Source organism: Melanerpes formicivorus, unplaced genomic scaffold, assembly GCF_026170545.1.
Source record: "Melanerpes formicivorus ecotype bairdi unplaced genomic scaffold, bMelFor1.0.p_v2 SCAF_148, whole genome shotgun sequence".
NCBI classification, from domain to species: Eukaryota; Metazoa; Chordata; class Aves; order Piciformes; family Picidae; genus Melanerpes; species Melanerpes formicivorus.
In genome coordinates, this window is record NW_027142500.1 from 755,783 (window position 1) to 779,915 (window position 24,133).

The window sequence follows — 24,133 nt, forward strand, 5'->3', positions numbered from 1 at the left end:
GAGTTAGATTCAAAGGCATAGCACATGGCTGGAAACCTAAAGATTTGTTTAAAGCTTCCAGAGTTTTCATTCTGCCTTTTTTATAGCTACAAAGCAACAACAGCAACCAGTTTTGCCATGTCAGCCTCAGCTTTTATCATGAGCTAAGACTTTCAGTAGGATTTGCAGGTCTTCATGCTGCTGTTTCTGGATCTCATGAATATATTTTTTACACTTTTCCTCTCATGCTACTCGTTTCAGCAATCAGATTTACTTTAAGACAGCAGAACATGAACTACTGAAGAACAAGTATGTGCTTGAAAAGAATGGAGCATCAGACAAAGAGGGATGACCTGTGATACGTTCTTGATTCATTGCTCTAGTTGCCTGAAGTAGGAATGTTATCAGGATTGTATGCTACAATAGAGAGATTATATATTCCATTAACAAGAGGACACTTAATATATCCATCAACAGACACTGAACTACAGATATGTCAGCTTTAACAGCCTCCCTTCTCATGACCTGAAGGCTACGAGGGCTGCAGGTGATTAGCACTCCAATAAAGTCAGAGCTTTAGACCTTCAGTGGATTTCTCAGGTGATTGGGGGGGTTTTGAGCAGACATTAATTGTGTGGTATTATCATACATTGCCACAGTAAATATTCTAATTCTTTGGTTGAATATTAGGAAAGATTTCTCCACAACAAAGGTAAACAGGCTAGCCAGGCAAATGGTGGACTCATACTTGGAGGGACTGAAAGAGATATGATGCTAAGGTATAGGGTTTAGTAGTGAGCTACCAGTGCTGGATTGGACTCAACCTTAAAGGTCTTTCCCAACCAAAACCATTCTACCCTTCATAGTATTCAAACTCTGCTAACGTAAATTCTGCTGCTGCAATTCCCTCCACACACAAGCACCCTGCCTATCTCTGCAACAGTTAGCCAAGCAAACAAGCAGCTGAATGCATTTGAAACACCCAACTAACTCATTTTTACTATTTTTTTTTTTCCCCCACAGATGTATAAGGACCTTCTGCTTATTTCTGGCTATTGTTGGTTGCAACCTCCAAGCTGCTCTTGCTGACATCACTCATGTAAAAAGAACACATCTGATTTACACTCAACATTTGAAATATTAGATGAACTCCAGGCAGGGGGAGCGGGATAAAAGACAATAAGGGTGGGAAGAGGTGTGAAGCTACAACTTAATAAATAAAATAGGAAATAAAAAGGCCTGAGAGCTTCCCAGTCACTCGATTAAACTGCTATGCACTCCTCTGCAGAGCTGCTTTTAAAATATGCTAGCACTATATCACAGTTCCCGGCAGCGTGAAGCCTTTCCAGAAAACGTGCCATCAGTGTATGCTACATGTTTTACAGCCAGCAGAATTTCATTTTATTAGAGCAAATAATGTGTTGGCTTTTTTTCCCCTTCAGAAATTCTAGGAAGTCTCCCCACAAAAGATAAGTAAAGGCCATATTTTAATCAGCTGGCTCAAGGTCTAACCGCCACAGTGGCGGGGGTGGGGGGAAGGGGAAGAAAAGGCAAGCCTTTATTACACCAAAACATCCCACAGTGGAAGAGGTTGTGAATAAAACCTATGAGAATCTCATTCAAGCACTGAGTGGTACAAAACCTTTCATCTGTGAAGCTATTTCATTCCAAGGCCGATCTCTACAGCTCAACTATTCTTGAAGTTGAATGAGCTGAGAATCCGACACACTGCACTATTACCACCAAAAAAAACCCTGAACACTATGTGAACAAAGCCTGAAACATACATCACTTATTTCATATATCCACTAGCATTCTGAAAAGATGAACTGTGCACCTCTAAGTAAAACAACATAATTCTCCTCCTCTTACCAGGCTTGGATTTCTGCTTTGCCATCTGCCTGTGAGTGGGACCCGCTGGTGTGGAGCCAGGTACAACCGTCCTCTCCTCCAGCTCAGACTCAGGGATCGGAGCACAGCCACCTAGTTAAAAACAGAAGAGCCTTAATGCGGTGCTTATGCAACAAAACAAATTCACCGGTGCACCATTAAGGAAAACAGGTGATAAATTAGCTGGCAGGAGCATGTAAAGCTGAAGCAGCCTTTACTCTCCCTTCACATAAAAGTTTGCTGAAGAAAACGATTACTGTTGTCTAGAAGGCTGGTTATGGCTTCATGACCTCTCTCCTACTAATGCTGGTTTGAATGGCTGAAGATGACAGAATATCCCAAACTGGTGCCACATCGAAGCTAGAAACAATGTGATTTGTGTTAAAGATCAGATTACTGGGAGCTAGTTTTGTAATAAAAGTAATTAAGTGCGAATGAAGTAACTTCACCAAGTCAACAGACCTAATGTAGATGGTTAGCTTGCACAATGGCATGGAATGGTATTTTTGGATGGACTAATACATAGTGGTTTTATTCCTCACTGCTAGAGATATGGAAACACAGAGACCCTTCCACTGTCTGGTAACACCCTGCATGAGCAATGCCTTACTATTACTGATCTTGGAGTGTACAGCATAATAGATTCTTCCTGGTTTGCTGTACTGCTCCCTGAGTTGCTCATGAGAGAACACAGTGACTTAAAGCTGTCTCTTCAAACATTTTAAAAGGCTTAAGTTTAAAACATGGAGAGAGGGTCAATCCATTAGTAGCATCACCTGCAGGAGCTTGCAGTGGAGTAGGTCCACATAAATTGATTCTAATCAGCTGTGATCAGGACTGTGGAGGACATGCCACTGCTCCACAGCAAAACCAGGGCTTTGCAATCAGTGCATTGCCAACAGCATAGTCCACAGCTGAGCTGCATCTCAGAGGCCTCCCAGGCTCACCACTCCTTATTGTGTTCTGAAAACACGTGTTTATAAACAGCATATCAACTCCCAGAGGAGAGGAAAGACTTTTCACCTTTCTGTCTGAGGTGTTCTATTTTGAAAATGAGTGTTTTACTCCAGGCTTTATAACCCATGGATCTGCAGAAGCAGAGGCTGTTCTCTCCTTACACAACAAATGAGGGCTGGAACACTTCTGCTATGAGAACAGTCTGAGAGAGCTGGGCTTTTCATCCTGGAGAAGGCTCCAGGGAGATCTTACTGTGGCCTTTCAACAGAAAGGGCTTCTTCAAATACACTGCAGACAAAACTAACACTAGAGGCAATGTAAGCCCACTGCTGAATGAGGTGGGTGCCCTGGTGAAAGAGGATAAAAAGAAGGCAAAGCTACTGAATGCCTTCTTTGTCTTTGTCTATACTGCTGGAGACTGTCCTCAGCAGTCCCAGACCCCTGAGGCCCCAGAGCAAGTCGGGATAAAGGAGGTGTTTGCCTTTGTTGATGAGCAATAGGTTAGGGATCAAATAAGCAATCTGGACATACATAAATCCATGAGTCCTGATGGGATGCACCCATGGGTGCTGAGAGAGCCGGCAGAAGTCATTGCTAGGCCACTCTCCATCATCTTTGCTAAGTCATGGGGAACAGGAGGGCTGCCTGAGGACAGGAGGAAAGCAAGTGTCACCCCAGTCTTCAGAAAGGGCAAGGAGGAAGAGCCAGGTAGCTATAGACTAGTCAGCCTCACCTCCAACCCTGGAAAGGTGATGGAGCAACTTATCCTTGGCACTGCCTCTAGGCATATCAAGGATAAGAAGGTAAACTGGTCAGAGACTAACAGAATTTTGACTTTAAGTAAGGAAACCTCCTTGAATTCTTGTATATCTCTATATCCATATCAAGTATCAACTGAATGTCCATTTTAGCATGCCTGTCATAACACATGCACCTGGAATCCAAAAAGGAATCGCAGCAGCAGAACAATTCACATCCACTGATAATTAAGTGAATAATACAGATGAGAAAAGTGAAATATTTAAAGGGGGGGGAGAGGGGGGAAGTGGGAAAAGAGGCAGGAATAGTATACAAATCTACCCACTGGAAATGATCCAAAGTTGAGAAGTTCTCCAGATGTCAGTCTGTAAACAGTGTTTCACAAAATGAATTTCCCCATTAATTGCTGGCAGGAATCACTTTTAGAATACATTATTACATTTGACCGACTCTTTTCCCCTTTCTCTGCGTAGCTAAATTCTTGCCTGACATCACAGATCCTTTATCAGTTGTGCTAAATCCAAGCAAGCTAGCTGTGGCCAGCAGAAGTGTTTGACAGGGTACAACACACCTAAAATTACACTCGAGCTAATTGTGAACTTTGTTCACCAGAGGAAATGAGATTTCTCCTGTTTATTTTCACTACATATGTTTTTGTAACTACATTTGGTTCTTAAGCTGGAAAAAGACACCCACACCCAAAGGAAACATAAATATAAAATACACACTGAACAAAAATTAAGTACTGACAGTTTTCCTACAGGTTCCTATCACCATGTTTTTACATGGCTCTCAAAGTTGAAAAACAGGAAAACAAAAGTAGTATACAGCTGAAAAATGAAAAGGCACTTTGAGGGAAAGACTGTTTGGGTTTCCTCGTTCCCTTCCACTCAATCACAATCTAAACTAAGCATAAAGTTTCCATTTTCCTCTGAAATTAACTCACACAGGAGTCTACAAAAAGAAGGGGGGGGAAAAAGCTTCCTGAGCAGTCTTTGGCAAAGAGAAGAGGCAAAATGTGAGCGGGAAGCTCTCTCAGTAGTGGGTTTTGTGTATACCACTACCCAGGGATGATAATCTAAACACCACAATTATTTCACAGAGATTCCAAGACCATAGTCAGTTGGGTTTCCTGTGCTGTCCATACCGTTTAGGGAAGTGTGTACTAAAAGTGCAGTTTAAGCCATCAGAGAATATTCTCTCTAAAACAGAGTTAATGAGTTACACTTCCATTGATTCTGCTGCCTGCATTTATTCAAGTCCTGTAAATTTAAAGGTTGGACTACATGATCCCTGAGGTCCCTTCCAACCTGATACTCTATGAATCTATGAGTTTTGCTAGGCTCTGTCCATAAGCAAGCATCTTGCCTGTTGAAGTAAACATTGCATGAAGGGTTTGTAGATGGATAGTGCTATTGCTGCTTTCTCAAAGGAAGATAAAATCATGAAATCTACAGAAGAAAAAGAAGCATGTCAGTATGTGATTTATTCACATACTGGGTCTGGATTAGAGGCTTTTATTTGGATAGATACATCCAAGGAGTGCAGGCATACTGCACTGCAGAGTGTCAGGAAGAGAAAAAGCAAAGAGAAAGAAAAAGGGAATGAAAAAGGGAAAGATAAAGCAAGGGAAAGAAAAAGAGAAGAAAAAGTAAAGAGGAAGGGAAAAGCAAAGAGGAACTAAAAACAAGGAGGAAGAAAAAACCAAAGAGGAAGAAAAAGAAAGGGAGAAAAGTTAAAGAAAAAGCAGAGGAAGAAGATGCAAACAGAAAGAAAATGCAAAGAGAATGAAAAAGAAAAGAGAAAGAAAGAATCAATAAGGTTGGAAAAGACCTCAGAGATCATCAAGTCCAACCTATCCCAAACACCTCATGATTAACTAAACCATGGCTTCAAGTGCCACATCCAATCCCCTCTTGAACACCTCCAGGGATGGTGACTCCACCACCTCCCTGGGCAGCACATTCCAATGGCCAATCTCTCTATGAAGAACTTCTTCCTAACATCCAGCCTAAACCTCCCCTGGCACAGCTTGAGACTGTGTCCTCTGAAAGAAAGAAAAAGCAGAGAGGAAGAAAGAAAAAGCAAAGAGAAAGAGAGAAAAAGCAGAGAGAAAGAAACAAATGGCAAAGAGAAAGAAAAGGCAAAGAGAAAGAAAAGACAGAGAAAAAGAAAAAGCAGAGAAAAAGAAAGAAAAAGCAGAGAGAAAGAAAGGAAGAAAAAGCAGAGAGAAAGAAAGAAATGACAAAGAGAAAAAAAGAAAAGGCAAAGAGAAAGAAAAGGCAGATAAAAAAGCAGAGAGAAAGAAACAAAAAGCAAAGAGAAAGAAACAAAAAGCAGAAAGAAAAAGCAGAGAGAAAAAGCAAAGAGAAAAAAAAGAAAAAGCAAAGAGAAAGAAAGAAAAAGCAAAGAGAAAGAAAGAAAAGGCAGAGAGAAAAGCAAAGAGAAAGAAGAAAAAGCAAAGAGAAAGAAAGAAAAGGCAGAGAGAAAAAGCAAAGAGAAAGAAATGGCAAAGAGAAAGAAAGAAATGGCAAAGAGAAAGAAAGGCAAAGAGAAAGAAAGAAATGGCAAAGAGAAAGAAAGGCAAAGAGAAAGAAAGAAATGGCAAAGAGAAAGAAAGAAAAGGCAAAGAGAAAGAAAAGAGAGAAAAAGAAAAAGCAGAGAGAAAAAGAAAAAGCAGAGAGAAAGAAAGGAAGAAAAAGCAGAGAGAAAGAAAGAAATGGCAAAGAGAAAGAAAAAGCAGAAAGAAAGAAAAAGCAGAGAGAAAGAAAGAAAAAGCAAAGAGAAATAATGAAAAAGCAAAGAGAAAGAAAAAGCAGAAAGAAAAAGCAGAGAGAAAGAAAGAAAAGGCAGAGAGAAAAGCAAAGAGAAAGAAAGAAAAAGCAAAGAGAAAGAAAAAGCAAAAAGAAAAAGCAAAGAGAAAGAAAAAGCAAAGAGAAAGAGAAAGAAAAGTGAAAGAAAAAGCAAAGAGAAAGAAAAAGCAAAGAGAAAGAAAGAAAAAGCAAAGAGAAAGAAAAGAGAGAAAGAAAGAAAAAGCAAAGAGAGAAAGAAAAGGCAGAGAGAAAAAGCAAAGAGAAAGAGAAAGCAAAGAGAAAGAAAAAGCAAAGAGAAAGAAAAAGCAGAGAAAGAAAAACCAAACAGAAAGAAAAGGCAAAGAGAAGAAAAGAAAGAAAAAGCAGAGGGAAAGAAAAAGCAGGATGAGTGTCTGCTATTGAACATGTCTCCAATCTGCAGCTGAAAACAGTCCACACTGAGTTCAGTAACTCACTGCTAAAATGTAGAGTGGCTAATGAATCAGCTGCAGATTTCAGAGCAGCATTTGAACCAGCCCTGTGGCCATGACAGTGCAGTCCCAAGATTCCGCAGCGGTGTGCACGGTTTGACACGACCAGATCCAAGGAGGATGGAAAACATTGCTGCACTGCATTCCCTTAGAATAATAAATTAATGAAAAGGCAAATCCAGCGAGTGTGCAGGCCAAGGTCATCGAAGGTCGCCAAAACATCTTTTCAGCGGCATTGCAGAGAGACATACCAGACTGCTGTGCTGCTTTATTCTTGTTCCTGGACAAAATTTCCAGTTCATAAATTCCACAGCTTGTCCCATAACCAGCTGCCACTCTTTGCATTGAGAGCCACGCAGAGACAATTTTCACCAGTGGTGTGGCTTCTGTTGGAGCTTGGAGTGCATTCTACTCTTTTAACACCTCTGAATTCATAAAACCTTGACTTAACGCTCTTTGTGGGAGCCACTCTGCTGCTTTAAACTGTCAGATTGTCTTGGCCATTCTTGCAGGATAGGGTTCAGTGCATGTGCTCTGCAAGTCATACAAATGGCATTGGGAAACACTTTGCTATGAAAAGATCTAACAGCTGTTTCCATTAAAGAAGCATTATTGGATATCCAGCCAGGAACACAATCAAAAGCAACATCCAGTAGTACCCTTACTAGTGCAGGACTGAAGATGCAATAACATTAAACTCTGTAATGCCATTTAATAGCTACCAAAAGTAATTTGTTACTCACTATGAAAAAGAAAAGGATGAATGATAACAGTTGTGCTTCAAACACGTAAGTGCACCAATAGCCTATTCACCTGGTGAGCACAGGCTGGCTGAAAAACGTGCTCTGTGTTCTGGTATGTGTTGGGAGAGGTAATTGTTACTGAGTTTTGTAGTGCTTGGAAGACTTCCATCTGCCTTTATGTAACAGCAGGGGATAAAAAAAAAGAAAAAGCATCAGCTTATAATGAGAACTTTTCAAGGGGAATATCAGCTCTTGACAAACACCACAACAGCAAGCACTGTGTTCTTCCCAGTACACTTTCTCACACAACACCTAGTGGGGACTGGGTCTCCCATCATCATGTTCCCCACATTCAGTGTACCACTAAGCATAGCTTTCCTTTAGCAGAACTAGAAAGGGCTCCTTTCAAAAATGCTTAAATACAGCAGCAGCAGAAGTGATAGAATTTCTGTCAGCAATATGTTTTCAGAACAGCATTTTTTGCTCCGACAAACTCGATTTAATGCTGCCCAAAAGGAACACAGAATCACAGAATTGTCAGGGGTGGAAGAATGGAATGGAATGGAATGGAATGGAATGGAATGGAATGGAATGGAATGGAATGGAATAGAATAGAATAGAATAGAATAGAATAGAATAGAATAGAATAGAATAGAATAGAATAGAATAGAATAGAATAGAATAGAATAGAATAGAATAGAATAGAATAGAATAGAATAGAATAGAATAGAATAGAACCAGACCAGACCAGGTTGGAAAAGACCTTCAAGATCATCAACACCAACCTATCACCCAACACCATCTAATCAACTAAACCATGGCACCAAGTGCTTCATCCAGGCTCTTCTTAAACACCTCCAGGGACGGTGACTCCACCACCTCCCTGGGCAGCACATTCCAATGGCCAATCTCTCTTTCTGCAAGGAATTTCTTCCTAACATCCAGCCTAAACCTCCCCTGGCACAGCTTGAGACTGTGTCCTCTTGTTCTGGTGCTGGTTGCCTGGGAGAAGAGACCAACCCCCACCTGGCTACAACCTCCCTTCAGGCAGCTGTAGAGAGCAATAAGGTCTCCCCTGAGTCTCCTCTTCTCCAGGCCAAGCAATCCCAGCTCCTTCAGCCTCTCCTCATAGGGCTTGTGCTCCAAACCTCACCTTAAGGATAATCCAGTTCCAACCCCCTGCCATGGGCAGGGACCCCTCACACTAGATCAGGTTGCCCAGAGCCACATCCAGCCTGGCCTTCAAAGTCTCCAGGCATGGGGCTTCCAACATGCTACAACATGCAAAGGTTTTCCCATGATTCATTTTGATTTCCATATATAAATTCATTTTGTGCATACACACACACATGTATGGGACTATATAGATGAAATACAGAAGGGATTTTATTACAAATATTATTGCTTTTACAGTAAGACATTCTTCCAACTCTGCAGAGTTTGTATTTATTGCACTGTTTCCAGTAACAGAGAGTGGTAAGGAGGGTACTAGATCTTTAGGCTTTGTTAATTTACATCAGAAACTTAAGCAGGTAACGTTCCCTTTGATAAACACTTTCCCCAGTTAATTTTTCTACAGTGTAGTCAAATGAATCTCTACTGTCAGATCTGTTTTCTATCTGCCAACACACCCCAAAATAACGCCTGGAGGTCAGTGTTCGGAGCAGCTGGGAACTCTAGAGTATGCATGTCTAAAAAACTTGCACAATATTGTCTTTCTGCAGTCTCTGACCTCTCCTCAGTGCACACTGAAAGGAGACAGACTGAAACCGACTGCTGTAACCTTGATACCCAACCCTCCTGGTATTTATCACTCTAAAAAGTTCAGAGAAATGGTTTGCTCCCATTCCCATTTAAAACACTTCCACTTCCTGGAGCACATATGTGAAGCATTCTCCAAGCTGAAGATACAAGCATGCAGAGACACACACAGACACCATATACTGGTATGTCTGTGTACAGACATAAAGTTCAGAGTTGGCAGTGATGAAAGAAAGAGCAAGTCCTCATTGCCTGCAGTGAGAAGTTGAAGAGAGAGTAAATGTCTGTGCCCTGGTTTGCAGTTTTGTAACCTGTGGGGAGAGGCTGAAGGACCTGGGGCTTTTTAGGCTGGAAAAGAGAAGACTGAGAAGGCATTTAATAAATGTTTATAAATATCTGAGCACTGGGGGTCAGGAGGGAGGGGACAGGCTCTGTTCACTGGCACCCTGTGACAGGACAAGGAGCAATGGATGTAAGCTGCAGCACAGGAGGTTCCACCTCAACACAAGGGGGAACTTCTTTACCGTGAGGGTCACAGAGCACTGGAACAGGCTGCCCAGAGAGGTTGTGGAGTCTCCTTCTCTGGAGACTTTCAAGGCCCATCTGGATGTGTTCCTCTGTGACCTGAGCTAGATTGTATGGTCCTGCTCTGGCAGGGGGGCTGGACTCAATGATCTCTTTGGGTCCTTTCCAACCCCTGACATCCTGTGATCCTATGAACTACAAAAGCATTCTGTCACACCACCATACTGCAAGACTTTCTAAGTGAGTATTCCTTGACTGGTTGAGAGGAGCAGACAGCTATTTAACTTCAAGGAAACAGAGCCATATTGACCTAAGGAAAAAGCTCTTCACAAGGAGAGGTAGCTCAGTAATGCAGGTTAATGAAAATGGGATTTTTGTCCCAGCTGTGAATGAAATAGAAGACTGTTACACAGGGTCTTTTGGAAGCTTGAGGCAGTCTTGGAGGAGCAGGAGTCAGACAGTCTCTTTCTTCAGAGCTACTCTCAACCCCCTCTGCACCCAGCCTGGGACTGGCCTGACCAATGTCTTCAGACACTAGCTACACTTCCTCCACATACAAAAGAACTTGTTAGAAACACTAACCAAGAAGCTCCATAGACTGAGTATAGTCTCTCCCTTTCCAAATGACCCAGAGCTAGAAGAGAAATTGTAACAGGCCTTGTGTAGATAATGATTTGCCTAAATAGAGTTAGTGCAATCCAGACCTGCCTTCCATTATGCAGTCAAAGTGCCTACAGGTATAATATCATGAGCTGGCACCAGGCTTAATGCTTTCTTATCGATCTGCCCCTGGCTTAAGTGCACACATAAGGTTATGGACTGTTAAACAACTCTTGCTATCTATCACTGATTCTGGAAATGATACATCTGGCAGCTGCAGTTTGCCTGACGTGAATGCTCCTTCCAGCAGGCTGTTCATTTCGTTCTGAGAACTCTCCAAGCGCTTGTGGTAGTTTTTGTGCACCAGCTAAATGGATGAATCTGCTAAGCACCCATTACACAGCAGGGCCTCTCTCTCACAGCCTATGGTGTGAGCAACAATATATCACTGGATTCCTCCTCTTTGAGTTGCGTCACTTGTAATGTGCAATTACACTTGGCATTAAGGAGGTACGTTCAAACACTTTGTATCCCTTGTTTTTCCCCAGAGAGCCTTAGCTTCTCCTCATTTGAAGGCTGAAATAAATAAAACAGACAAGGTGACATATAATATTTCATGTTCACACTTGGTGGCAGCTGCGAAAGTCAGCCTTTGCTAAAACTACTTACACAACATGCTGAGTGTTTCCTACTTGAGGTTCAGTAGGAATTAAAAGGAATGGGCCAATATAATTTTCATAGAATGGTCTGGGTTGGAAGGGACCTCCAAAGGACATCCAGTCCAACCCCCTCTGCAATCAGCAGGGACATGCTGAACTGAATGAGGTTGTCCAGAGCCCTGTTCAATCTCACCTTGAATATCTCAAGGCCTCAGCCACCTCCCTAGGCAACCTGTTGCAGTGTTCCACCACCCTTATGGTGCAGAACTTGTTCCTAATATCCAATCTAACTCTGCTCTTTACTTTGAGGACATTGCCCTTCATCTTATCACTACAGGGCTTTGCAAACAGTCTCTCTCCATCCTTCTTGTAAGCCCCCTACTTCATACTGTTACCTCTGTGCTTGTCACGAAGACAAAAGGATGACAGAGCCACAGGAAAAAAAATGAGGCTTTTACAGTCCTCAGTTCTCACTCCCTCTCTTCACAGAACATAGTTGGGTATTTGTGCACTCCTTTCTACTAACATTAAATCTGCAATGAGCTGAAAAACATCTTCTGAAAGTTCCTTTTTGTCCAAAACACTGAAGGGAGACCCATCTGGAGCAAATTCAGTCTCTCAATGTACTTGTCAAAGAAGCCAGCTCCAGCGTTCACTCTGCTGCACTCTAAGTCAGGCTAGCAAGCACTGCAGGAGCACAAGTCAGACAGTACCATACAGTACTGTTGAGTCAACAGGAGAAATCCTGACTACATTAACTCAATGGCAGAACTCCCAGGGACTTCAACGGGGCCAGAACTTCACCCTTATCTTGTTGATCAAAACAATTATTGCACTGTTCTGAAGGACCAGACTGCTGTGCCTGCCAAAAATTTCTTAATGCAACCTACCATGGTGAGTGTTAATTGTATATACTCTGTAACTATTCCTTTTGGATTCTACCAAGGTAAACTGTTGACTTGCCAAAAATATTACAACATAATCAAACAGCATCCACAACAAAGATCTTTCTTTCATCTCCACGAGCCAGATGTACCAAAGCCCTCCTTAGCAAAACCTGCAAATGAATAATTATTGCTCCCTCAACACCCATTACCAGCCACTGACGTTCATGCCTACTGAAGTGGCAAACCTGCATTAAAATGGGACAGCCTGAACCAAGAAATGAAATGCTTTCTTGGTTTGGCAATGTCACGTTGCAGAAAGCTTCCTATTTTTCAGTGAATCACAAAGTACACACTTGAAGGGAATATCTTCTGCAGAGCATAGACCCAAACTGAGTGTAGACTAAACATGAACAGCAGAACTGAACACCTCTTGTATTTCTTCACAGGGTTTACAATATACACTGGAACTACACTAAGCAAAGTGATCTCATGGATATGCAATTCAATAGCCAGAGAGAATCACCTTATCCGTGTCAATTTTACATTAAACTAGGGAAAAAAAAAACCCACAACAACTCTGGGTTTAATGTGCTGCAAGCATGACCAAAAAGAAAGGCTCATTTTTGACACAGAGACCTGTACATTTCATTTGGAACTACCTGAGAACTCTGCTGCAGGACTGCACAAACCCCATTTTTTGCCCTTGATAACCAATGAAATGAAATAAGGAGAACCAGACAATTTGTCCTCCTCCGATGATTAATTCTGCCAGTACGGTGCCTTGGTAGGGAAACATGGCAGCTGTTCACTGCCACAGGCATCCTAAGAATCTGACTTTCAGAAAGATTTTCAGAGCACAATCCCAGGAGCATTGGAATACCCTACCTAGAACAGGCAACATGGTCCTTGCTAGATCTTAACCCCTTTAATTGCCTCATCAGACCTGGCTGGAGTCTGCTCCCTGTTACTCCACAGAATTTCCTTCTCAACAATTTATGGCAGAATGTAATCAGACCCTGGGTATCTAACAGTTTATTTCACTAACTTTAATCTGCTGTCACACTATTGCCTGCTTTATCAATGACCTGATTCAAATTGTCATTAATGTCAGTTTATAAGTTCATTTGAATAACTCTGACCAGCAACTTAATATCCCCAATGACCACTCTGGTTACAAGAAACTCTCCATTCTAGAGGAGATAGTATCAAAGAATTACTAATCCATATCTATTGAAATGAATTTCAAGATTGGAAGGAAACAGCCTGATCACTTAGCCAGACTCTACTCTGCAGTGCCCTCCAAAACTTCCTATATGTAATTCAAGCATCCATTAATTCCTAAGCTGCTTTCAAGAATGTCAGCAGCAATTATTTTTGACTTTAAAAACTCTGGTTGGACTGAAAAGATTATGGGGGGGGGGGGGTGGGGGGGGGGTAGAAAAGTGCTAGAAGAAACACAGGCTTATCAGTGCTGATAGAGTTTTAAGATAATTGTGAAAGATTTCTCAGGGCAGCTATAAAATTTAATATAGTTCAGCGCCACATAACTTAGATTATAAAGGGGGGGTTCACAATATTTATTACCCTCCAGTTGCACTACTTCTGTTCAGCCAGCCATTCCAATTGAGGCATCCTTCATCATCCATACACATCAGACCTTCTCTTTGATCTCTAATGGTAAATTTAAAGGCTGGGTAAATGTTCTTTGAAACACACAGTGTGGCACAGCTGCTTATTGTTACATAGAAGACAGTGGGTCATTAAAATTGAAACTCGATTAATATAGTGGAACATCCCCCTAATCATATCCCAACTTTGAAGTAATACTCCTTCTGGTGATCCCTAATTTACAGTTAACTAGTTTTATTTAAGTGGAATAACAGGCAAGCTTTGGTTAGGGTCAGAGTTAATAAAGTACATCTTTCATCAAACGACAGAGAGCTACTGGCAGTGCACCCTGCTGTGGTATTTGCACTTCTAATACAGAGCAAGCCCTCAGCAGACACGCAGCCTGCCACGTTAATCACATGAAATTCAGCAAGCCTGGGGGGTTCACCAGCTTGCTGAAGGTTTGCCAATCCTACTAGAGAGCACTTCAGCATCATTTAGTCAGTCAACTACACATTATTTTCAAGTGCTTTAGCAACATTCTAATTAGCAGAAGGCGAGCTAAACCTTTGCCACAGCCTAACCAAATCAAAACAAAACACTAAGGAGCTGAGATTCTGTAGGTTTTCAGTTCTGCCTGCCCCTTTTATCACCACTGCTGGTGGTTCAGTCAGTGACACAACTGAAAAAAAATCAAAACTATTTTAAAGCATTTCCAAAGTCCTTCATGTTTGATTTCACTATGTTTTCCAGCTCAAAGATTCCAGATATTTCCAGACCAAAGTATAGAATAGAATAGAATAGAATAGAATAGAATAGAATAGAATAGAAGAGAAGAGAATAGAATAGAATAGAATAGAATAGAATAGAATAGAATAGAATAGAATAGAATAGACCAGGTTGAAAATTAACTTCAAGATTATCAAGTCCAACCGATCACCCAACACCATCCAAGCAACTAAACCATGGCACCAAATGCCTCATCCAGGCTCTCCTTAAACACCTCCAGTGATGGTGACTCCACCACCTCCCTGGGCAGCACATTCCAATGGCCAATCTATCTTGCTGGGAAGAATTTCTTCATAAAATCCAGCCTAAACTTCCCCTGGCACAGCTTGAGACTGTGTCCTCTTGTTCTGGTGCTGGTTGCCTGGGAGAAGAGACCAACCCCCACCTGGCTACAACCTCCCTTCAGGTAGCTGTAGAGAGCAAGAAGGTCTCCCCTGAGCCTCCTCTTCTCCAGGCTAAGCAACCCCAGCTCCCTCAGCCTCTCCTCACAGGGCTGTGCTCCAGACCTCTCCCCAGTCTTGTTGCCCTTCTCTGGACACATTGAAGTATCCTTCTTAAACTGAGGGGCTCAGACCTGGACACAGTACTCAAGGTGTGGCCTAACCAGCTTTGAGTACAGGGCAGAAAGACTTTCCTGCCTTCATTTACCGTATGAAAATCAGCTGAAATTTTGACAGAAGCTTCATGAGTAGGCTACTAGTACAAAAGGTGAAACAGCCACACATACCACACAAGCCAACCTCATGAAGTTCAATAAGAGCAAGTGCAGGGTCCTGCATCTGGGTCGAGGCAATCCCAGGCACAATACAGGCTGGGCAGTGACTGGCTGGAAAGCAACCCTGAGGAGAGAGACTTGGGGGTGCAGGTGGACAAAAAGCTCAACATGAGCTCTCAGTGTGCACTTGCAGCCCACAAAGCCAATCAGAGCCTGGGCTGCATCAGGAGAAGTGTGGCCAGCAGGTCGAGGGAGGTGATTCTCCCCCTCTACTCAGCTCTGGTGAGACCCCACCTGGAGTACTGTGTCCAGTTCTGGAGCCCCTAGTACAAGAGGGATGTGGAGGTGCTGGAAGGTGTCCAGAGAAGGGCCACAAGGATGATCAGAGGGCTGGAGCACCTCTCCTATGAGGACAGACTGAAGGAGTTGGGGCTGTTCAGTCTGCAGAAGAGAAGGCTCCAAGGTGACCTCATTGTGGCCTTCCAGTATCTGAAGGGGGCTACAGGAAGGCTGGGGAAGGACTTCTCAGGATATCAGGTAGTGATAGGACTAGGGGGAATGGAATGAAGCTGGAGGTGGGGAGATTCAGGCTAGATGTGAGGAGGAGGTTCTTCCCCATGAGAGTGGTGAAGCCCTGGAATGGGTTGTCCAGGGAGGTGGCTGGGGCCCCGTCCCTGGAGGTGTTTAAGCCCAGGCTGGATGAGGCTCTGGCCAGGCTGATCTAGTGTGGGGTGTCCCTGCCCATGGCAGGGGGGTTGGAACTACCTGATCCTTGTGGTCCCTTCCAACCCTGAATGATACTATGATACTATTCTTTCCTAAATGATCTCACCCTTTAAAAATTAAGTCAAAACCCTACTAATTCAATACTGATGATGCACAACTTTGTACCCAAGTCAGGCACTCAGATTCAGGAAGATATTGCCCTTTGTCTTCAAAGGAAACAGCCACAAAGGTCATGGTAATGTGCTACAAAGACGATGAGGGGACTGGAACACCTCTCATGTGAGGAAAGGCTAGGACACCTGTGACTGTTTAGCCTGCAGGAGCGAAGACTGAGAAGGGATCTTCTCAGAGCTTATTAGTATCTTAAGAGTGGAGTCAAGATGATAGGGACAGACTCTTTTCAGTAATGCCCAACAACAGGACAAGGAGAACCAGGCACAAACTGAACACAGAAATTGCCACCTAAACATAAGGAGAAACTTCTGTAGTGTGAGGGTGACAGAGCACCAGAATAGGGTGCTCAGAGATGTTGTGGAGTCTCCTGCTCTGGAGACTTTCACAACGTGCCTGGAAGCAATCCTGATGTAGGCAAACTTGCTTTAGCAAGGGGATTGGACTAAACAATCTCCAGAGGCCACTTCCAAGCCCTACCATTCTGTGAATTCACAACATAGCTACTGAGGAGCTTTACTACAGCTAGATCTGCATCTTATCTGTGCTGGAGGTGATCACTTAAACCCCAAAAAGATGTAAAAAAGGGGAAATAAAGAGAGATTCTGCACCTCATTGGTTGCCATCTATACACCAAGACACCATCTTAAAATGCCACTATTTTAATCTTAGGCTGACAGGCAAGGGTAGGGGCTCCGCTTGCTGAGGCATAGGCTGTGCCCTATGCTCTCTAAAACTCAGCCTGCCCAACCCTATCTACCTCCAATATCAACCAACCACCCAGTGGCAGTGAAAACCACACTGTGTCACCAGCTGGATCTGACTGCCGAGGGCCATCGCATTTAAACCACATTCTTACCCTGAAAGGTTGGACTAGGTGATCTTCGAGGTCCCTTCCAACCTGGTATTCTATGAATTTATGGATATGTTCCCTCAAGTTCAAGAGCTCTCTCTTAGATTAGTGTAATTAACCTCAGGGAATTACTCTTTAATTGCAGCATAGTTTTCCATTGCAGCAGAGAGCGAAAAAATCAATCATTTCTTAGGACAGACATCCCTGGTGCTCTGAAAGTCATAACCTAAGACAATTCTAGCCAAGCTTATAAGGAGATTCTAATTCTAAGCTCTCTTATCCTATAGCTATACTTTTCAAAAAGAATTTGTCATGCCTAGCCATAGACCCAGAACAATTTCTGCTTCAAGTGTTGAAGCCACTCTTCTACCTACCAAACTTCTAAGCTGTTTAAAACTATTTTGTTTGTTTGTTTGTTTGCTTGTTTGCAAAAAGCATGGGGAACTTTTCTGCATGCAACTCAAAACCAGCTGTACTCTGCAAGCAAAAAAACTTTCCAAGGGCCTGGCCCTCTGCAGATTTTTGGTAAATCAGTTTGAAAAACTGCAAAGCAAAGCCCTGAGCCAAAGCTTACTGAAGCCTATGGAAAAACTGCCAGAGATTTCACCAGGATTGGGATTAGGCTCTTAAAAAACAAAGGCTGAAGCAATTGAAAAATCAGTTCTGCATGTAGAAAATATGAAATTTTCACTGGGTTTAGACTTGACTCCTTTAAGGTAATGTGGAAGAGGAAATATATTACAAGCAGTGTTAGCGACGGGCAAAGAGTATCGCAGTCGTGGTTCACCACGGAGTGCCGCAGGCTCATACATGTCGCACTGGTGAGGGGTTTGGAGCACAGCCCCATGAGGAGAGGCTGAGGGAGCTGGGGTTGCTTGGCCTGGAGAAGAGGAGGCTCAGGGGAGACCTTCTTGCTGTCTACAACTACCTGAAGGGAGGTTGCAGCCAGGTGGGGGTTGGTCTCTTCTCCCAGGCAACCAGCACCAGAAGAAGACGACAGAGTCTCAAGCTGTGCCAGCGGAGGTTTAGGCTGGATGTTTGAAGGAAGTTCCTCACAGAAAGAGAGATTGCCCATTGGAATGGGCTGCCCAGGGAGGTAGTGGAGTCACCATAACTGGAAGTGTTTAGGAAGAGACTGGATGGGGCACTTGGTGCCATGGTTTAGTTGGTTAGATGGTGTTGGGCGATAGGTCGATGATAGGTTGATAGTTGATGATCTCTGAGGTCTTTTCCAACCTGGTTTATTCTATTCTATTCTGCCCACATAATACAAGTGATGAAATCTGTCCCACATACCTAAACACCTTCCTTTCATTTTTTAAAAGTCCTAAATATCATGAAAAAAAAATTAAATGCAATACTGCAAAAGCTCAAGGGGAGGTTTGTTATTATGTTTTAAATTGAGGGCCAATTAAGAAAATGAAGTAGGAGTTTCCCTTCAGAATCTGTATGCCAACTTCAGTGATTAAATAAAACCAACACACAAAAAAAAAAGCAAAACAAAAAAACATGCATAGAATTATCTCAGTTGCCCAGAATAGTTTAGAATCACAGAATTGTTAGGGTTGGAAGGGACCTCAAGGATCAGCCAGTTCCAAACCCCTGCCACAAGCAGGGACACCTCACACTACAGCAGGTTGCTCACAGCCACATCCAGCCTGGCTGCAAAAACCTCCAGGGATGAGGTTTCCACCACCTCCCTGGGCAACCTGTGCCAGTGTCTCACCACCCTCATGGGGAAGAACTTCTTCCATGCATCTTAATTCTTGCTTTTGTTCAGTTGTAATTGCTCTCCTATCCTATTCCCTCAGTTGTAGATACCATTAAAGTAGAACAGTTTTAGTCATGGGACCAAACATGTAAGTTGCAAAAACTTAAGGAAAAAACAAGAAAGGTGAGAGTAAATAAGATAAGAATTTAGAATAACATCCTTTTCTGCCTCAAAAATCACCACCCTCATGGGGAAGAACTTAGAATAGAATAGAATAGAATAGAATAGAATAGAATAGAATAGAATAGAATAGAATAGAGCAGAACAGAACAGAACAAAACAAACCAGACCAGGTTGGAAAAGCCCTCCAAGATCATCAAGTCTAACCTATCACCCAACACCATCTAATCAACTAAACCATGACACCAAGTGCCTCATCCATGCTCTTCCTAAACCCTTCCAGTGGTGGTGACTCCACCACCTTCCTGGGCAGCCCATTCCAGAGTCTTCCTAACATCCAGTCTATATCTACTCATTTCTACTTTTGTTCCATTACCCCCAATCTTATCAGTCCCTGACACCCTAAAAAGTCCCTCCCCAGCTTTCCTGTAACACCTGTAGAAGGTGTTGAAGGCCAGGTTAGATGATGAGGCCTTGAGCAGCTGAGTCTAGCTGAGAGGTGTCCCTGCCCATGGTGGGGATGTTGGAGTAGATGATCTTTGAGGTCCCTTCCAACCTGAGCCATTCTAAGATTCTGAGGTAGTACTGAGGAAAAGTAGACAATCACTGTAGTTTTTTAGTGGTTGTATCTAGATATGGACTGGCAAAGTAAAGTAACATCATCTAAACTGCAGAGCTAATCATGCTCTTCGAATGTCCACAGCTCATGCAGCAATACAATACATTCCACAATTCAGGCTGTCCTTGAAATTGCACAGGAAATGAGAACTTAAAAGAACCAAGACAAACCCATTGTGTGGAAACCCAAAGTATGACTGGCCACACAAGACTGACTCCCCATTAACAGCATACCTTAAATAAAAGGATTATGCTAAATTCCTGGCATTTGGCTTTATTTAAAAGCAGATGACATCATTTGTTACAGCCTCTTAAAATAACTGTCTAGGCTTTACTTCAACTTCTTTTATTTGCTATTATTGAGTCTTCTGAAACAAAAGGTCACAAGCTGTACACTTTCCCCTTCACCAGTATCTACTACATAGTTCTGAGCAATTAGCTTAGCAAACATTAGAGGTTTGTTTCTGCTTGGGGTCTCTCAAGGACTCAAAACAATAGGAAAAATAAGGCCCAGTGACAGGCATGATCCTTAAGGGAAACTCTTCCCCCAGTCATTTTCACCAAAAGCTTACCTCAACATTACAAATCATTTGTGGCCACTTAAGGAGGACACATTAAAATTTAATGGATTTCAGTGCAAAGAGCCAGCAGCAGGATTGTGCACACCAAGCACTAATGCCTTGATCCTAATCATACTTAGATGAAGCAAGTTGGAACTGCAGCACTGCCAACTAAACCTCATAGTACAACAAATGAATGAATCCCAAACCTCCAGGGAGAGTTCTTTTTTATTCATTACTGAGGACATGTGCCTTCTCAAGTTATTCCTTTTCTTGTTTTCCTTCTGTTTTTTTTTATTGCTGTTGCTTTAGCCTCCTTAACTTTTGTACACCTTCCCTCTGTGGTTTCTGCCATCTGTGATATAGAATCACAGAATTGTTAGGGTTGGAAGGGACCTCAAAGATCAGCCAGTTCCAACCCCCCTGCCACAAGCAGGGACACCTCACACTACAGCAGGTTGCTCACAGCCACAGCCAGCCTGGCCTTCAAAACCTCCAGGGATGAAACTTCTACCACCTCCCTGGGCAACCTGTGCCAGTCTCTCACCACCTTCATGGGGAACAACTTCTTCCTAACATCCAATCTGAATCTACCCATTTCTAGTTTTGCTCCATTCCCCCCAGTCCTATCATTATCTGACACCCTCAAAAGTCCCTCCCCAGCTTTCTTGTAGCCCCCTTCAGATACTGGAAGGCTACAATTAGGTCTCCATGGAGCCTTCTCTTCTCCAGACTGCATAGCCCCAACTCCCTCAGGTCCCTCACATGAACTGAAGAAGGGAGACTTTCTAACCAACATTGTAAAAACCTTTTCACAACCCTGCACATGAATGTGTCTTCCCACAATTTCATCTTATTTTGCCCCTTTCCACAATTCTGGAATCTCAAAATGTAAAAGGAATCCCAAGTTACTGTTTTTATCACTGCCTTCTTAGCAACTAAAAAAAGCAGTGCAAACACTTTATCATTTTCTGTGTAATCCCTGAAAATTAACCACTTGGAGAATTACCATTTGAGTCCAGGTGAGACCACACCTGGAATACTGTGTCCACTTTGGGGCTCCCCAATTCAACAGAGACAGAGATCTGCTGGACAGGGTCCAACAGAAAGCTTCAAGGATGATGAAGGGACTGGAACATCTCTCCTGTGAAGAAAGACTGAGAGACCTGGGGCTGCTTAGTCTGGAGAAGAGAAGATTGAGAGGGGATCTGATCAATGTCTATAAATATCTGAGGGGTGGATGTCAGGATGAAGGTGCCAGGCTCTTCTTTGTGGTGCCCAGCAACAGGACAAGGAGCATCAGGTACAAGCTGGAATACAGGAGATTCCACCTCAACACAAGGTGACACTTCTGTATGGTGGAGGTCACAGAGCCCTGGAGCAGGCTGTCCAGAGAGGTTGTGGAGTCTCCTTCTCTGAAGATTCATTTTCAAAACCTGCCTGGATGTATTCCTGTGTGACCTGCCCCTGGTGATCCTGCTTTGCATGGGGGTTGGACTGGTAGATCTCTGGAGGTTCCTTCCAACCCCTAATATTCTGTGATAAAGAAATTTGATGGAAATCACTAGAATTAAAGACCACCTCAGACATTTTCCCTCATTCTCTTTGTATGTCTGATACTCAGATTTCCATTTTTATATGCACCCACCTGAAGCATGCAGAATGATGTGCCAACAGGCCACAAGGCAAGGTGGCTCACCACAACCTATTCACCTGTAACCTGCATTTAACAGTAAACCACCTGAAAACAACTGCACATAGGAGCTATGACACAATACTGCAAGGCAGATTTGAATTCTGTTTATGCACAGGTGTGACTGGCTCATGGTCTGAGCCTTCATTTCTGCAGAGCTCCATTTTCCTTTCCACAGAAATAAATTTCCCAAGTTCCCAGAACAATAAGAAAAAAAAAACCAACTTTAAAGAGTAAAGAAAGTCACAATGGAAATAAGTGTCGTGGGATGGAAGGTAAGGCCGAGAAGCCTCCTCCCTTCCCCCTTGTAAAGTAAAAGGGAAAAAAAAATTGAAGGGAAAAGAAAAAAAACTCGCAAGCTGAATTAGCAAAGCAGTGGAGCTATATTTACAAAGCGATGTAGGGTTTGCAGGGGATTATTTACAAATTTACAATATCTACAATATATACAAAGATATACAACAGAGTAACACAGAAATGAGAGTAAACCCCTCTCGGCAGAGAGGGGGGTTCCCCACCTCCTCTTTCCCCTCTTTCCCCCCTTTCCCCAGATCAGGTTAGAGAGAGAGAGAGAGCGAAAGAAAGAAGTTAAAAGCAGTTTTGTGTTAATTGGAAGGGAGTTAGTATACAGGCCTGTTATCTGGTTTTCAAGGCCGAGGCCTTGGCAGAAAGCCCAGCACAGAAAGCTGCTGCACGGAGCAAAGACGGAAGCAAGACTGACTGAGAAGTGCTGGAAATGTCCAGTATAGTCCCAGCTCAGAAGTGCTTCCTCCCACTCGTCCAATGAAATTAGTTTAGACTATTCCTTCCGTTTACCAACTTCCGTCCACCATATTCCCTTTCTTAAGGGGGCAACGTCAACCGGCCACAGTCCACCCCTTCTAAACAATTTCATTGGCTGTTCATACTGTCCATCCAATCCAAAACGATATTTACAGTTCGTGATTAAAGTTCATAGTTCATTCCGGCTATGCTCAGATGTAGATGATTCAAAAGTCCAAGAAAATCAGAAAATGAGAAAAATGGAAAACAGTTCATTTCTTCGCCGATGAAGCAAAGAAAAGGGAAACAGGGAAATCTCAGGGTCTCTTAGTTGACTCAGGGCTCTCAGGGATCTCAGGGTTCGTGCACCGTAGACTCCTCGTTGATTCTTCCTTTGGACGCGATGTAGCTATACAACAGTTTGAAATTAACCTCTTTCAGCTAAAGTTAAATTTCTTTGTGGAATACACTGAATTTCACCATTCTCTTGCATTACCCAATAAGTGTGACCCGGACCTTCAGCTGAAACCACCCCTCGGACAGGTTTAGCCTCTCCTGAGGGTGAAAATACCCAAACAGTTTTACCTAACAGATTCTTTTCTCTAACAACAGGAACTCTATCACCTTCCACTTTCCGTAGCAAATCTGAATGTGCAGGTCCAGCTCGGTTCACTGAACCTCTACTATTTACCAGCCAGGTTGCTTGTGCTAAATGTTTTTCCCAGTTTTTCAAAGATCCACCTCCCATGGCTTTGAGAGTGGTCTTCAACAAACCGTTGTAGCGTTCAATCTTCCCTGAAGCTGGTGCATAGTAGGGAATGTGGAATATCCACTCAATACCGTGCTCTTTTGCCCAGTTCTTTACAAGGTTGTTCTTGAAATGAGTTCCGTTGTCTGACTCAATCCTTTCTGGAGTTCCGTGTCTCCACAGGATTTGTCTCTCCAGACCGAGAATGGTGTTGCGTGCAGTTGCATGTGGAACTGGATAAGTTTCCAACCATCCAGTGTTTGCCTCTACCATAGTAAGCACGTATTGCTTACCAGAACGAGAACGTGGTAGAGTGATGTAGTCAATCTGCCAAGCTTCACCATACTTGTACCTGGACCATCTGTCACCATACCACAAGGGCTTAAGTCGTTTTGCCTGCTTAATAGCAGCACAAATGTCACAGTCATGGATGACTTGTGTGATAGCATCCATGGAAATGTCTATGGATCTGTCACGAGCCCATTGGTATGTTGCATCTCTGCCTTGATGTCCTGACGAATCGTGAGCCCACCGAGCTAAGAATATCTCACCTCGGTGTTTCCAGTCGAGATCAAGATTAGAGTCCATGTCTACTTGAGAAACTCTTGCAGCTAGATCTGCCTGATGGTTGTGTTGCTGTTCCTCAGTAGCTTTGCTCTTAGGAATGTGAGCATCGATGTGTCTCACTTTCACTGGAATTCTCTCGATTCGGTCAGCAATGTCCTGCCACAGGTTGGCTGCCCAAATGGGTTTTCCTTTCCTCTGCCAACCACTCTTCTTCCAGTTCTTTAGCCAACCCCATAGAGCATTGGCTACCATCCATGAGTCGGTGTAGAGATAAAGCTTTGGCCATCTCTCACGTTCAGCCACGTCGAGAGCTAGCTGGACAGCTTTTACCTCTGCGAACTGACTGGATTCTCCTTCTCCATCTTTTGCTTCTGCAACTCGGCGTGTTG

At 43.1% G+C, this 24,133-nt stretch overlaps 1 protein-coding gene across 1 annotated transcript in view; it reads right to left on the bottom strand.

The window, feature by feature from the left end:
* The window catches only part of LOC137456970 (protein PTHB1-like), a 183,784-nt gene that overhangs the window by 137,967 nt on the left and 21,684 nt on the right, over nt 1-24,133 (bottom strand). Inside the window, exon 3 of the mRNA XM_068168659.1 lies at nt 1,852-1,962. Within this exon, the coding sequence (XP_068024760.1) occupies nt 1,852-1,962 (111 nt within the window). The remainder of the gene's footprint in view (nt 1-1,851; nt 1,963-24,133) is intronic.